A 15,148-nucleotide genomic window follows, 5' to 3' on the forward strand; every position below is an offset into this window, starting at 1 on the left:
ATCCCAGGGAAGCCAATGTATAGAGGCAAAGCAGAGATGCTCTTCTTGAAAGACATGATGGGCAGACAGGCACCCCCATCCACCCAGCAACCCTCCTCCCTCAGAGATCCTTCAAGGAGCTCTATGGAACCTGAGGCTCTGCCAAATGCAGCTCAGAAACTAGAGCCTCCCCTTACAGATGGGAGGCTGAGGTCAGACGGATCCAGTGGGTCGTTCAGCTAGTTAATGGAGGTTAATGGAAGACAATGGGACTGGCATCTGTCTCGGGCTTCTACTAGTCAAGAGTTGAGTGCTGAGTCCTGATCTCATCCCAAAAGCTGCCTGCCATTCTTCCCCCACCTCCCTCTCAGGATCGTGCCAAAATAACCACTCTTAGGTCACATCAGCCAAGCCTTTAAAAACGCTCATGGTGATAATAAAAGGCCAGCCAATATTTGTTCTTAAAAGAGAGATTAACCAGATGCTTCCGCAAGCGCATTTTCTTGCTTTGAAGACAATCATGTGGTAAACTGCCCGGGAAAACTCCCAAAGGTGAGTAGGTGCCACTGGAATGTGCAGTTGCTGATACGTTGAGAAGAATTCATTTGAAAGTGTTTTCTTTTGTTTGTAGCAGAACTCAGAAATGTGTAGACGCATGTGTTTTTATTATGCTTTGGATGCTGTCAGCTGCATTTTCAAAAGCTCACCAGCAGAAGCATCTAGATTTTTCCAAATCGAGACTCTAGGTCAATAGTGTAACTTTAGAAAACATTCAAACTGTGATATTGTCTATGTTTTAGATCTAGGCTGGTTGTTCTCAAAAAGTGTGGTCCCTGGACCACACCACCTGGGAAATAATTAGAAATGTAAACTATCTGGTAGATTCCAGACCCACTGGATCAAAATTTCTGGGGTCAGGGTCTAGGAATCTGTGTTTTAACATGCCCTCCAGGTGATGCTGATGCACACTGAAGGTTCAGAACCCCTGGTCCAAACCATTGAGAAAGGAACCAGAGAAATAACTAGAGTCCAATGTACCCTTGAAAAATCAGCCTTGCCAACCCATTCACAGAGATGCTAGAAATCCATTAAAAAACTCAACTGTTTTATCTACACTCCACCCCAAATCCAACCTCCTAGCAGCCCAACTCAAAAAATAACCCAACCAAAAAAACCAACTGCTAAAGATTAGTATTCAAAGTTCATGAAGATTTCCAGTTAATTAGGGTTTAATTTAAAAACACTTGAATCTTGGATGTCAAAAACCTTTCCAAAAATTTTAGGGTCGCTTTCCTTCCAGGTGCTAAGGCTGGCCTGGAGGAAGGTGCTGGGGGTGTTCTACCACCCCGCACCCTCTCCCTGCCCACAGCCGCATTTTCCTGCCTCTGCTCTCTCCCTCTGCACTCTTCCTCACTCCTCCTCTGCCCTTCTGTTCTTTGGGCCTCCCCATCTTCAGCCTCATCCTACACTCCTCCTTCCCAGTTCCCTCGTCTTCTCCAGAAGTTTATTTCCAGTCTCAGAGGAATTCTTGGGCATATGAAGGCTTGTAGCCCAAAGGCGAAGCTTCACGCCCACGCTGTCATCTTAAACTCCCTTGCCTCTTGCTCTTTTCCAGATGTGCTTAAGATACACAAATCACATGCAAAAGCACCTGTGACAGCTTTAAGTATTTCTTAAAATTGTTTTTAAGTGAAAGCATTTGAGTAGAACCTATATCATTTTAAAATTCTGGGGATTTTAAAGGCAAAAAGAGAAACAAAAGTCTGCTCCTTACAGTTTTCTTAGGATAAGCAACCTCAGGAATTATTGGGACCAATAACCATCTCTATCTATCTATCTGTCTCTGTCTGTCTGTCTATCTATCTATCATGAGTCCTAGAGGTTAGCCAAACCCAAATATTTAAAAGTCATCAGGAATTCTTGCTATATCAAAAGTCTTAAAATCTGAACAACTTTGGCCATAGTACCTAAGTACAGTCGTCCTTGGTATCCAGGGGGGGTTGGTTCCAGGACCCCCTCAGATACCAAAATCCGAGGATGCTCAAGTCTCTTATATACAATGGTGTAGTATTTGTATATAACCTATGCACATCCTCCCATATACTTTAAATCATCTCTAGATTACTTAAAATACCTAATACAATGTAAATGCTAAGTAAATAGTTGTTATACTGTACTGTTTAGGGAATAATGACAAGGAAAAAAGTCTGTACACGTTCAGTACAGATGCAACCATCGTAGGCCTTTCCATCCACGGTTGGTTGAATCTGGGGATGCAGAATCCATGGATATGGAGGATCAACTGTAGTATGTTGAGGAATTTATTTCATTTCAAAGCGCACAGCACAGAGCGGCTTGCTTTAGCTTATTTGGTTGTTAAAAATACAGGAGGTCTGTTCTGGAGATTTACACAGGCAGTATTAATAGTAATCAGTCCTGTCACATACACTGTGATATTTTCCAAGCAAGATTCAAAGACTGGGTCAATGATTTCCACTGTATCCCATTCCCATGGCCACACTCAGGGATGAATTCTTTCCATGACACCAAAGGAAATGGACACTGAGAATGCGTTGACAGTCAAAATGTTATTGATCTGATATACGTAGACATTCAAAGATTTATTAACCAAAATCATGACCAGCCAACAAGACATGAATTCTACTCTTCCATTTTCACTCTTTCTTCTCACATGATCATCTCAATGACAGAGAACGAGAAGGTCCAGCCTCCACCTGGCTGACCCCTTGAAGGGCGGTCTTAGTTTGAGTTCCCCCAAGGCAAAGATTGGGTACATGTCCTTTATTTGAGAGGTGATTCCGAGAAGCACTGGAAGGGGAGGGGGAGGTGATACATGGAAGGGAAAAAAGCTAATATAGGTGTGTAATGAGCAGGTGCTCACCGTGGACAACCGGGGCTCAGTCCTGCTGGGGACCCTCTGAGAGACTGTGGAACTCACCTCTGAATTGTTGCTACGAGGGATGCGCCAGCTGAGGGACTCATCCACTCATCCTCATCCTCCTGTTCCTCAGTGGCCAAGGATTGCTCCTGAGGTGCTAACGCCCACACCTCTGGACTGTGCCTCCTCTGGATCACACATATCCCCACAGCCAGAGACATGCAGGAAACCGCCAGCGTGCTCAGCGTGTCTGATGCCCTTGTGGGTGGCCCCGGGGATATGGACAGGGCACCAACATCAAGTGCTAAGGGGCCATCTTTCCCCAGGCCTGGCTTTGTGTCTGTCTCCTGAGAGACAGAGATTCCCTGACTATCCCTGGGAGGTGGAGAATGAGCCATGGACACAAAAGACCCCGACTCCTGTCTAGATCTGCCACAGACGGGCTGTGGGGCTCTGAAGTCATTTAACCTCCCCAAGGGTGAGTTTCCTCACCAGCAAAGAGAGGGGGTTGGAGTGGGTCATTTCTGGGGGGAAAATAAATAACTACAAAGCTGTTCCGAGGCTCCCCCAAGCTAGTGCACGGATTTCCCCAACTCCCTGCATTTGTGAGCTTTGTTCGTGACTTCTGCTATATCCCAAGTTTCGCTTGTACTATTATTCATCCTGTATTTTTCTTCAAATTGATTATTTTTACTTACATGTATTTAAAAAGGAACTTTTCATGTCACCTTCTATAGAGAAAAGGTAATCATAAAAATAAATTCACAACTATTAAAAAGTTGTTCCTGGGGCTGGCCCAGTGGCATAGTGGTTAAGTTGGCGCACTCCGCTCCAGTGGCCCAGGGTTCGCGGGTTCGGATCCCAGGCGCAGACCTACGCACCGCTTGTCAAGCCATGCTGTGGCAGGCGTCCCACATATAAAGTAGAGGAAGATGGGCACAGATGTTAGCGCAGGGCCAGTCTTCCTCAGCAAAAAGAGGAGGATTGGCAATGGATGTTAGGTCAGGGCTAATCTTCCTCACCAAAAAAAAAAAAATAGTTGCTCCTCCCAGCACCAGCTAAATCATCTTCCACTCCACCAGGGCTATGCATCCCACACTCTGGAAAAAACAAAGCTGGCACTGGTTACATCAAGTGCCCTCTAATAATAACCGTGACAGGCAAGTCACATACATCATTATGTCATTTAATTCTCATGATGCACGTAGACAGACATCTGCGCCTATGGTGGTGGGAAGTGTCACTGTACCCCATTTCACAGATGAAGAAGCTGAGGCTCAGAGAGATGAGGCAATTCACCCAAAGCCTCACAGATACTCAGCAGTAGCGTGAAGGGTCCCATTAACAGGCTATACTCCTTTTTTGGACTGCACAGCTTATTGTGGGCGGAAGTGTCCTTCCCTGGACCCAGGGAACAGCCATGCCTATGCCCTGTGCTGGCCCATCTTCTTGGTAGCATCTTTCCCTAGAATCTTCGTAACGTTCTCGCAGGGCTGATATTTCAGTCCTGCGCACTCTATGTCATCATACACATGAAGGTGTTACAGCTGTGTTCTTTAGAGGGGTGAAATGGTGGGATGCCTTTCCTTATTTTTCATTATCTCTACTTTCTTATTTTTTTACTGAGAATACGTATTGCTTTGTAAGAGAAAAACAACAGAAGGTTTGAGCTTGTTTTCTACCAACGGTAAAAAGATGGACTACATTCTTTCTTCTTCTTCTTTGAGGAGTGCCCAAGATGGCACTGCACGAGTGACAACCTTAGAGGTTAAGTCCAGAGAGAGCCCTGCTTGCTGTGAAGAAAAATACTCACCAAGCAAAACGTGGTGGTGTTGGGGAGGGGATGAACTGGCATCTAAGTGAAGAGTGTCAGGTACCTATGTCCCTGAAGGCAGTGCTCTGTGGGCAAGATCCCAGGCGGCCCCATCTGGCAGCCTGGGATCACCACCAAAAACAAGAATGGGGATGAACTACAAGAGTCAGTAGAATACCTGGGTGATGCTGGATGCTAATAAGACTCAAATCACAGCTGAGACCTCCAGCAGGCTTGGGGTCATTGCAACCCAATCCAATACAGGCCAATCATTGACCCCGTGTGCTTGGGGCTCTCGTGAAGCACACGCTCATTGGGGTGCTCATATGTTCCAGCTGGCCTGAGAAAGTCCCAGTTTCTATCAGTCAACCTGCATATTATTGACAGCACCTCCTTTCACGGTGTCCTGGTTTGGACAACACATTATATGCTCACAGAGAGAAGGGCACAGAAGTATCAAGTGGCAGGTAACATAGACAAAGCAAAATTCAGTTTCCCAAGATTGTAGTTCTGACTTTCCCACCAACCAGCAGAATAATCCTAGATAACTGAGGTTGGACAGGGAAAGGCAACATCCTGAGCCAACCCTGACTGTCCGAAGTGCCTCCCTGGAGTTCCATGTGGAGAAAAATCCTAAGGCCACATCTGGGCACAGCAGAGAAGGGGGGGCTATGTTTTATCAGCAATTCTGATGAGGTTCTGTCTGTGAAAGGGAGGGAGGGGGGGAAGGCAGCCACGTGCCCCGAGGAAGCAACTCTTCAATTAAACAGTCTCCACGGGTCCTTCCACTCAGACATTTGAGCTCTGAAATGATCAGCTATTTGCCATCCCTGGTTTTGTCCAACCTCTGTGGTCCAGGATTATTCTGCTATTTGGTAGTCGAGACTGCCTGGCCAAAGCAGAAAATCCAGTCTGTTAGAATGATGATGGAGGATCTGAAGAAGGAAACTACCCCTGCAGAGAACAACTCCACATGACCTCTGCAGGAGGCTCTCCAGCAAGAAGCTCAGAAGCCCTGGCGCCCCCATCTGATTACTTTTCATGCTCGGAGAGTGAGGAGCTTGAGGGAAAAGGAAATGTCTTCCTCTGTTCTCTTGAGAGTTTTCCTGTGGAACACTAATCTCAAGACTCTTAGCCAACAGGATGGAGGTATCATTGCATCCAGACAACCACTGCTCAAAATTTGATGTTTGACGTGTGGGATCAATACGTTAGAATGACAAAGCAACAGCCGGTCACTGCAACGCTGGCACATCTTAATAGTCTAGCGCAACCAATAAATTGTACAGTCTACAGTTCGCTCATGAGACCCTGCATCTTGTGATAGAGGAGTGTATGTCTGGGGTGTGATTTCACTCACAAAGATTTAGTTGAAAGTCGAAGTCAAGAAAGAGATTGACGAGGAAGATGGACACAGATGTTAGCCCAGGGCCAGTCTTCCTCAGCAAAAAAAAAAAAAGAGAGAGAGAGAGAAAGAGGAGGATTGGCAGATGTTAGCTCAGGGCCAATCTTCCTCACAAAAAAAAAAAGGAAGAGATTGACAGCAAAAGAAATAGGTGGGTCCTGACATAACACAAAGAGGAGGTGTGCCAAACAACCATTCCGGTCATTCAGGTCAATCCTGTCATTACTCTACTCAAACCCAAGGATGCGCTCAGCTCACCTTGTTAAGCCGTTCGAGCATTTCTTTCAGCAGCAGTTGACATTCACATTCATTTTCATACCTGCAAATTGACACATAAGTGAGAGTCAGGCAGCTTCTGTGATTCCATACGTGTTGATCACACAATCAGCATTCAATTTAATCCAAGATGAGTACTACGCCCTCTCTTTAAGGAGAGATTTGTCATTTTAAAGCAGGAGCTAACACTGCATTTCTGAGCTCACTGCTTCCCAACCTTTTTCACATCATGGTGCACAAAGAAAGTGCTGACACGGGCACGGTACCCGGGGGGATTGGGAACAGTAAGTGGAACAGGAATCCCCCTCTCAGCGTATCTGAAACCCGATGCAGCAGCAGCACGGAGACTGGGAGGCTGCCCTACCTGGTCTAGAACACTATTAACCCGACTTTGTTTGGGGTTCCTATACTATTGTATTGATCCACATGTGTCAGTTTTTTTGGATTATGCCATCAATCCTCAGAAAACCTAGAAGAGAGCAGTTATTGTTACCCCCATGTGAACGATGAGGAAACAGGCTGAGAAACTGGCCCAAGACCTGAAACAGATGCTCCGGCCACATCACCCTCATCTCTGGGGCATCGCCCCTGCGCACCAAACGCCCCCTCTGGGCCAGTGGGCCGGGCAGCTGGACAGGGCAGAGTCAGTGCTCCAGGGGGCAGCCCTCAACCTCTGACAGAGGTGAGTGGGTGCATAAATACCCCAACTCCCTTGCCCTCAGCTAGGACAACTGAGGTGTGTTCTCCATCCCACAGGATGCTCCATCAGGTCACCTCCCAAATAAATCACTTGCCCTCAAACTCCTGTCTCAGGCTTGGCTTCTGGAGGACACCAAACTAAGTGAAGGGTGGAGTCAGGACTTAGATTTGAGTCTAACAACAAAACTATGCTCTGATAGCCACACCACACTGCCTGCGTAGAGCAGGGAACTCCCCAAATTTAAACATACACAAGATTAATCAAGTAATGAATACTAGGAGCAGTTGTATTTTTTTCTCCTAGTCAATTTCTCCCCTGGAATTCTGGAAAATGATAGAGATCAAGGAAGCAGAGACCCTAGAAATCATTCTGGTCAGTGGGAGAGTTTCACTCTAGGAGGAGTTTCACCCCCTTAAGAGAGAAGGCCCCTTCCCAAATAACCCCCTTGTGCCCTGTAAGCTGCCCCCAATATCCATTCTGGCCTTCCTCCAGGAGTTATAGCCCTTAATGTTTGGTGGGCACAGGGCTGCCTGGAGGAGACACTACATTTCCCAGCCTTCCTTGCAGCTAGGTTTGGCCATGTGACTACGTCCTGACCAATGGGATATAAGCATAAGTCTGTGGTGGCTTCCCGATATCTTTGATAAGAGATGCTGTAGGTGTGCCCTTCTGCATCCCTTCCTCCATCCTACACCTAAAACATGGGTGCTGCCTTCTTGGAAGCCATGCAGAGCCTTCTGGGCCTCGAATACTGTAGAGCACCACATTAAACCAGTCACCCAGACCTTATGCAAAAAAGAAACAAACTTCCATCCAGGATAAGCCAATGTCACTTTTGAGTTTACGTCATTTGTGGTTGAAACTAATCCTCATTAGCACTCAGCCCAACCCACAAAGCATAGCTTTCTGTGCACACTCATGCCATAGGCCCAAGTCAAGTACTTGACACTGCTAGAGGTGCCAGAAAACCACGCTGCTGTGTCCTCAGAACTAAAGAGTCCTGACCTCAGGGAGGAACAATTAGGATTATGTGCACTGTGCACACATTCCCAGTTCTAAAGCCAACTAAAGCTCAGCTATAACCAGTCAACAAAGCATACTTGCACAAGGTTTACATTTCACACCAAGATGTCACATTTAGCAGTTTCTTTTGTGTGTGGCTCTAATGGAGCCAGAAATTATTTTTTTTAATGGTTAATTACCTTTGAGAAGAAAACTGTTAACAAAATCTCATTTTCTCATTGCTCTTTCATGCTAGAAACATCTAAGAATTTCTGTAGCTTAAAAACATGTTTGATGAGAAACACATTAGTGTGGCAACATGGCTAATTTTCATGCTATAAAGACAAATCTAGATAATATATTAAAGACAAGTGATTTCATTATAAAAAATCCATAATAAGAATTCATGATCTATTAATATGTAGTCATAAGCGAATATATATGTGAATTCATAAAGTGAAAAAAAATCTTTTGGCTTCAATTATCTGATTGTTTTTACATAATTATTTTTGGTTTTCAGCAATTTGAATAATTGGCTGTATTCATCAATGTATTTTGGTAGTTGTATTTGTTTTTATTCCATTCTGGTTTTATTTAGTCTTTGTTTGATGTGCTGAAGACCTGATTTTGAAATTATTCAACTATTCAAGTAGAGAATATGCCTAACAAGGCTGCATACACCTTCCCACGTCTGCATTATTCTCACCCGGCTTTGGCTAGTCATCAACTCACCTCTGGAATGTAAAAACAAACCTGGTGTGTCTGTTCCCATGCATGTGGATGAGAATGATTTTTATAATAACTTTCAAATCCATCACCCCAGTCAAAATTTCAAAACTTCTCCAAGGGGACAATGGGAGGGAATAAATTAATGGGAATTATTAAATAAATCATAGAGCCTGAAGGGACTGCTCCATGATGGAGAAATGACTCAGAACCAAGTGAAATTAGGAAAAGACCAGGAAAACTCAACTTGGCCATTCCTTCAAAGAGGGCTGATGAGAGTCATGCTTGTCCAACCAAATCACAGTAGACTGTGGCCTAATGACCAGGTAGAGGCCATTTGCGGATCCAGGGTATCCTGCTGGCCCATGGAGCTACCCTGGGTGTCTGAACCAGGGCACACTTCCCTTTGCTTTAGAGAAAATGAGCTTCATTTGAATGAGGTCCTATCTCTGGGCCTCACTCCACAGGAGTCCAAGAATGGCTTCTCTCCAAGACACAGTGTTCTGGAAAGAGCATGGGCCCAAAGTGAGAAACCAGAGTTCAAGTCCTGCCACTCCTAGGCCCAATCCAAGCCTCAGTTTTCCCACGAAGGGCCATAACAGGATTTTCAGGTCCCTTCTTCCAGCTCCAAATCTGTTTTCTATGGATCAAAACCAGAAACTGAAGGACTGAATGCAATCAATGATTATGATCTCATAAACACGCTCAGCACACAACGGTGAATACCTGACCAAGACTGGGATTGCGAAGGTGGAACTCAAACACAGAGCACGTTTGGAGAAAACCCTCTGGCTGCCCTCGACCAGGGGTTCTCAAATCTGGCTGTTCACTGGAATTACCAGTGGAGTTCGTAAATTAAAATTCCTGGCTCCAGTTGAAGTCCAGAGTGGGGCCTGGACATCTGTATTTTTTAAATTAATTTATATAATTTTTAAATGGATAAATCTCTTACATGGTTAGACAATTTTTTTTAATTACATAAAAAGATGCTCACCTAAAAGTCTCCCTCCCACCTCTGTCTCCCATTGCCCAGTTCCCTCTCCCTTCTCCCCAACACGCAACCAGTCACTGGTATTTTTGGTGTGTGCTTATGCCCTCTTTTTCCTTATGCAAGCAAAAAATTTCTACTCTTCCCCCTTTCTTTTTTAAATAAATAACACATTATTCTTTTTTAACAATTGCATAGTATTCCAGTGCATGAATGAAGCAGAATTTTATAACCTGTCTCCTGTTAAGAAGCATTTAGGTTGGTTCCAGGTTTTGCTATCACAGATCACGATGCAATGAACCTGCTTGTAGGCACACCATTTAACACTTGCTGGAGGATCATAAATTCCTTACCGTGGCCCTGCTGAGTCAAAGAGCACATGATTTATAACTTGGAAAGACGCTGACAAATTGCTGAGCATCTTTTTTCTTTTTAATAGCTCTTTAGGCTATTTTAACACACTATTCAGTCTGTTGAAAGGAAGTCCCATGCCCTGGACCAGGGCTTCTGAAACTTCAATGTTTAACTTCTTAAACGACCAATCACCTGGAGGTCTTGTTAAAATGCAGATTCTGACTCAGGAGCTCTGGGGTGGGCCCGAGTCTCCATTTCTAACAAGCTCCTGGGTGATGCGGATGCTGCTGGGGTCCACGGACGGCATTTTGAATAGCAAGCCCCTGGAGGACACACACAGAAACAATTTCCAGGTGTCGGCTGTGACGCGGTGAAGACTGTTAGACTTAGCATGTCCAGCACTTGAGTTCCAGTCCAGGACAGCAATCCTCTAGCTTAGTGAGCCTGTCCCAAATCCCAACATTTTCTGAGCCTCAGTCTCCTCCTCTGTAAAATAGGGGCAGGTAGTACCCTCCATAACAGGATGAGGCTGTGAGCATTAAATAACATTAATACATCTCAAAAATACTGTGCTGAGTAAAAGGAGCCAGACACACAAGAGTACATCTGTAAGATTCCATTTTTATGAAATTCTAGAATAGGCAAAGTTAACCCACGGTGACAGAAATCAGAACCCTAGCTGCCTCTGCGTTTTTTGGGGGGGGTGGGGGGCAGGGTGCAGATTGACTGGGAAAGGGCAGGAAAGAACTTTCTGGGGTAGAGGAAATATCTTGCTTGTTTTGTTAGTTACACGGGTATATACAATGTGAAAACATTAAACTATGCCCTTAAAATCTGTGCATTTTATTGTATGTACATTATACCTAAATATAAAATACATTAAAAGTAAATGACACCATTTCATGTAAACTGTGAAGTGCTATCAAAATGGAAAAGTCTTATCTTAAGGAAATACACCACGTGCTTGCCCTCCGCAGGGATGAAGTCATCGGTCGCCAGGGGACCTGAGATGGCCTTCCAGCCCTAGGTGGCAGAGTGTTCCCGGAACCGCGCCGCGGGAGCAGCCCACACCCTGCCTCAGTTTCCCCCCACGGCCGACGCTTACTTGCTCCGGAACTCGTCGAGCGCGCGCTGCGCCTCTGCACCCTGGCGCTCCAGCCGGGCGCGCTCGGCCGCCAGGTCCCGGGCGCGCTGGCGGTTGCTCTCGACGTGGCGGGCGAGGGCGTCCTCCGGGCCGGCCAGCTCGTCCAGCCGCTGGAAGGCATCCAGCTGCCGCCGGAGGACGGCGTGGCGCTGCTCGAGCACGCGGGCCCGCTGGACGTGGGCGGCCACGCGCTCGCCGAGCCCCTGCAGCGCCACCAGGCTCGGCGCGGCGGCCCGGCCCTCGGCCAGGCTGTCCGGCTCGGCGGCGCGCGACGCCGCCTCGGCGCGCTGGTACTGCTCCTTGCGCGTCTGGAAGACGTAGCTGCGCCGGTACATGGCTCGTCTGCGGGCGAGCGCGCGCAAAGCCCGCTCCAGGAGGCCCCTCGCCCAGCCAGCAGCCCGCTAAATAAACATCGGGGCCCCCCGGCACGCTGCTGGGACGTTCCAGAGCTGATCAGCTGTTGAGCTCAACACCGTGCCCAGCCTCGGAAGAATAAAAGAGCAGCAGGCCGCTTTTGTGAGCTAGATTAGAGAGGACCATACAGCTCTGGGAGTGGAATGTTAAATTGGGCAATAAGGTTTTTGTTCCGGGATTGTTGAAGCGTGTTGCTTTGTGATTGAATGGAGGGTCAGGAGGACAAGAGAGGCATGAACTTGCTTTTCATTGGGTTGACTGGGATTTGTGAAGGGAGCCCAAGAGAGCTTGTTAAACTTGGACGAGCTCAAGAGTCCAAGGACCCCTCGCTTTGTCTCTTCCTTCTCTTTCAGTCAGCTCTCAATTATAGAACTTTTTAACAATACCATTTTTCTGATTACTTAAGCAATTATTTTTCGTAATTACAACATGACACTTAGGAACCCTCCTTAGGTCAGGGGTTCTTAACCGTGCATGCAAAATTACATGGCACGTCTCCATAAATTGTAAGGTGTGTTGCAAGTAAGTTCTTACTAACCCTTGCGCATACTCGTGAAGAATCTACTGTTTGTAGGATAACTTAGGAAGCAGATGCGTGGTTGTCATTATTATAATGTCACCCGTGCTCTCATGGATTCTAGCATCCTTTTTGGAGTGGAAGAAACAAGTAGCACTCCATCAGGACATTGGCGTAACTGATTCTTTGAACTAAGGAAAAATCCTTACAGCCTGAAGATTTAATAAATTGGCCAACTCGCAGAGAGTATAAAAGAATTTTTTTGCCACTATGTTTCATTTTGGAAACAAATTTGTTATGGAAATAACAAAGCTAGGCTTTGATAAATTTAAAAGTAAATTGTGAGTGTTGAAGGAAATTAATAGCATTTTATGAGAATTTTCCTAAATATAAATATTTTGTCATATCTCCAATTTTAAAAATCATTATCAAAAATCTGTTTTCATAAAAATAAGGATTAGCAGTACTATATAATTAACGACTATATAGATTGTACATAATTATACTACAAATTAAAGTCATAGTTATCAAAGATCAAGAAAACTACACAGAATCTCTGTTGGGTTTATTAGGGTTTATTATTATTCCAAAAAGACTGTAAGACAATGAATTCAGTCTGGAATGAAGCTACCTAAGGTTCGAAGTTGTGCTGGGGGTATAGTTATTGTTCTATTTTCTTTTCATAAGCCATTTAAAAATAGATGTTATGATCAAATCAAGGAGAGCCACATGAGGGTTTTTCGTAGGTACTCATATACCATGCAGACGGCATGGTAAATTGGTTTTGGGCTTCCTAGAGAGCAAAACCAACGGTAGAACAGAGTTACAAAATTGTTCATTCCCTGTGACATCATATATCAGTCAGATATTGCTACAGAACAAACTGACCCCAAAACTAAGTGGCACACAAGAAGAAGTATTTATCACTACACTCCCAGGTCTGCAGGTCAGTTGGATAGCTCTCCTTCAAGCTTAGGTCTTCTGATAAGCTGGGGCAGCTCTGCTCCAAATGTCTCTCATCCTCCTAGAACTAGCAATGACAGAAGGACGAGAGCAAGCCCAGATACACAAGCTCATTCCAAGCCTTTGTTTGCATCATGTCCGCTAACATCCCATAGGTCAAAGCAAATCACACAGCCACAGCCAAAGTCAAGAAGAGGGAAGGGCCGGCGCCCTGGCGTAGTGGTTAAGTGCATGTGCTCCACTGCTGGCGGCCCGGAGTTCAGATCTGGGCGCGCACCAATGCACCGCTTGTCAGGCTGTGCTGTGGCGGCATCCCATATAAAGTGGAGGAAGATGGGCATGGATGTTAGCCCAGGGTCAGTCTTCCTCAGCAAAAAGGAGGAGGATTGGCATGGATGTTAGCTCAGGGCTGATCTTCCTCACAAAAAAATAAATAAATAAATAATAAAAAGGAGGAGGAGAAGGATGAAAAGCCGTGGGGGGTGGGGGAGGGGGGATTAAAAAAAGAAAAAAAAGAAGCAGGGAAGAGGCAAGGCCCACCCCGAGGCCATCACAAGGGTGTGGGTGTGTAACTGTCACGCTGGAGGGAAGAATTGGGACCAGCAGGTCAGTCTACCACACATAGTAATCCCATTTGAGAAAAATATCTCGCAGAAACATAATGAAGGAAAAAATATTATTTCAATTTAATCCAGTGGAATGAACACTTAGAAAATATCTACTCACAAAGTGTAGTCTCAGGGAGTTAAATATTGAACAAGGTCTCCTGCACCTTAAGAATTTGTCTACTTAAGGTGCAGGAGACAAATTCCTACTCAACTAATTAAGACACAAGGAAATCTAGGATAAGTTCTAAAACAGAGATCTTAACAAAATGTTGTGGTTGTATCAGGGCAGCAGCGGTAGAGTGTGTGAGTAGGTAGAGAAGTTAGAATTCTAGACAGAACAGCATAAACAAGGTGTGAGAGTAACTGGTGTGAGGTGCAGCGGAGTGAGCCATGAGCTCCCCAAACGTGGTGAGGCTGAATTGAGACGGGCCTGGCAAGAAGCATCCCCAAAAGGAAGCGGGCAGGGCTTCCCATTAGTTATAGTGGATTGAAGATGGATATTACCTCTACTCCTTCCCCCAAGCCCCACCAAAAATGGCAGCAAGGAATTTTTTAGATTAAAACACCACAAAATAAGGAGGAACAGATCACAGTGGATAAGAGATGTCAACAAATTTTCAGAAGGCTTAACAGAGAAAGATTAACGGAGACTGACTTAACAGAGAGGAGAAAGCTGAAACCAGTGCCTGCAGAGGTGAATGAGAAAGGAAAACAAGTTGGTTCGCGCCGGATAATCTCAGAAAATCTTGGGAACTGGATGTACCAAAGATGGCAGAAGGTGGGGGTGAAGGGTAGAGCTGAAAACCAGAGGGTTGGCTAAGAGTCTGCATGAGGAGCAGTTAAACTTGCAGATCTCCTACCCCATTCCTGCACAGCCAGGCAACTACCCAACCCCCATCATGACAGGAGACCTGGAGGTTATTCTCCGGTGAAATTGAACAAGAGAGGTCTTGAGTTCAAGGTCACCGGGCACAGCCAAGGGCGGGATGAGGTCATACTGAAAACAAGGGGGTTAAGGCAGCAGATATATAGAGAAGGATGAGCTGTACTCTCCTCTATTTCCCATTCGGGAAAGCCACTCCCATCCCACTCTCAGGATGCTGGTTGTCTGGCATATACTTCCCCAGGCAGGAGATTTGGGATTATTCTCTAGAGAAAGTGAATGACTTCTGAGAAAAAGATCTCCAGATACTGAATTTGGAATGTTGACTGACTGGCTTTTGGTTTGAACATGGACATGGTTGTGTGGTCCAAGGTAATTCAAACCCAAGCCATTGATCATCTAAGACCCATTTTATTATAAAGTTTACTTGTTACAGCATATAGGATTTTTAAATCTCTCTTTTTCACTCAGATTTTT

At 45.5% G+C, this 15,148-nt stretch overlaps 1 protein-coding gene across 1 annotated transcript in view; it reads right to left on the reverse strand.

Moving 5' to 3' along the window:
* Positions 1–11,800, reverse strand: part of BFSP1 (beaded filament structural protein 1) — a 38,320-nt gene extending 26,520 nt beyond the window's left edge. The window contains exons 1-2 of the mRNA XM_058563266.1: positions 11,248–11,800; positions 6,355–6,415 (exon numbers count right to left, since the gene is read on the reverse strand). Of these exons, the coding sequence (XP_058419249.1) occupies positions 6,355–6,415; positions 11,248–11,621 (435 nt within the window). The 5' untranslated portion in view covers positions 11,622–11,800. The remainder of the gene's footprint in view (positions 1–6,354; positions 6,416–11,247) is intronic.
* Positions 11,801–15,148: the final 3,348 nt, after the last annotated feature.

The sequence above is a fragment of the Diceros bicornis genome, chromosome 19 (assembly GCF_020826845.1).
Source record: "Diceros bicornis minor isolate mBicDic1 chromosome 19, mDicBic1.mat.cur, whole genome shotgun sequence".
Taxonomy (NCBI): domain Eukaryota; kingdom Metazoa; phylum Chordata; class Mammalia; order Perissodactyla; family Rhinocerotidae; genus Diceros; species Diceros bicornis.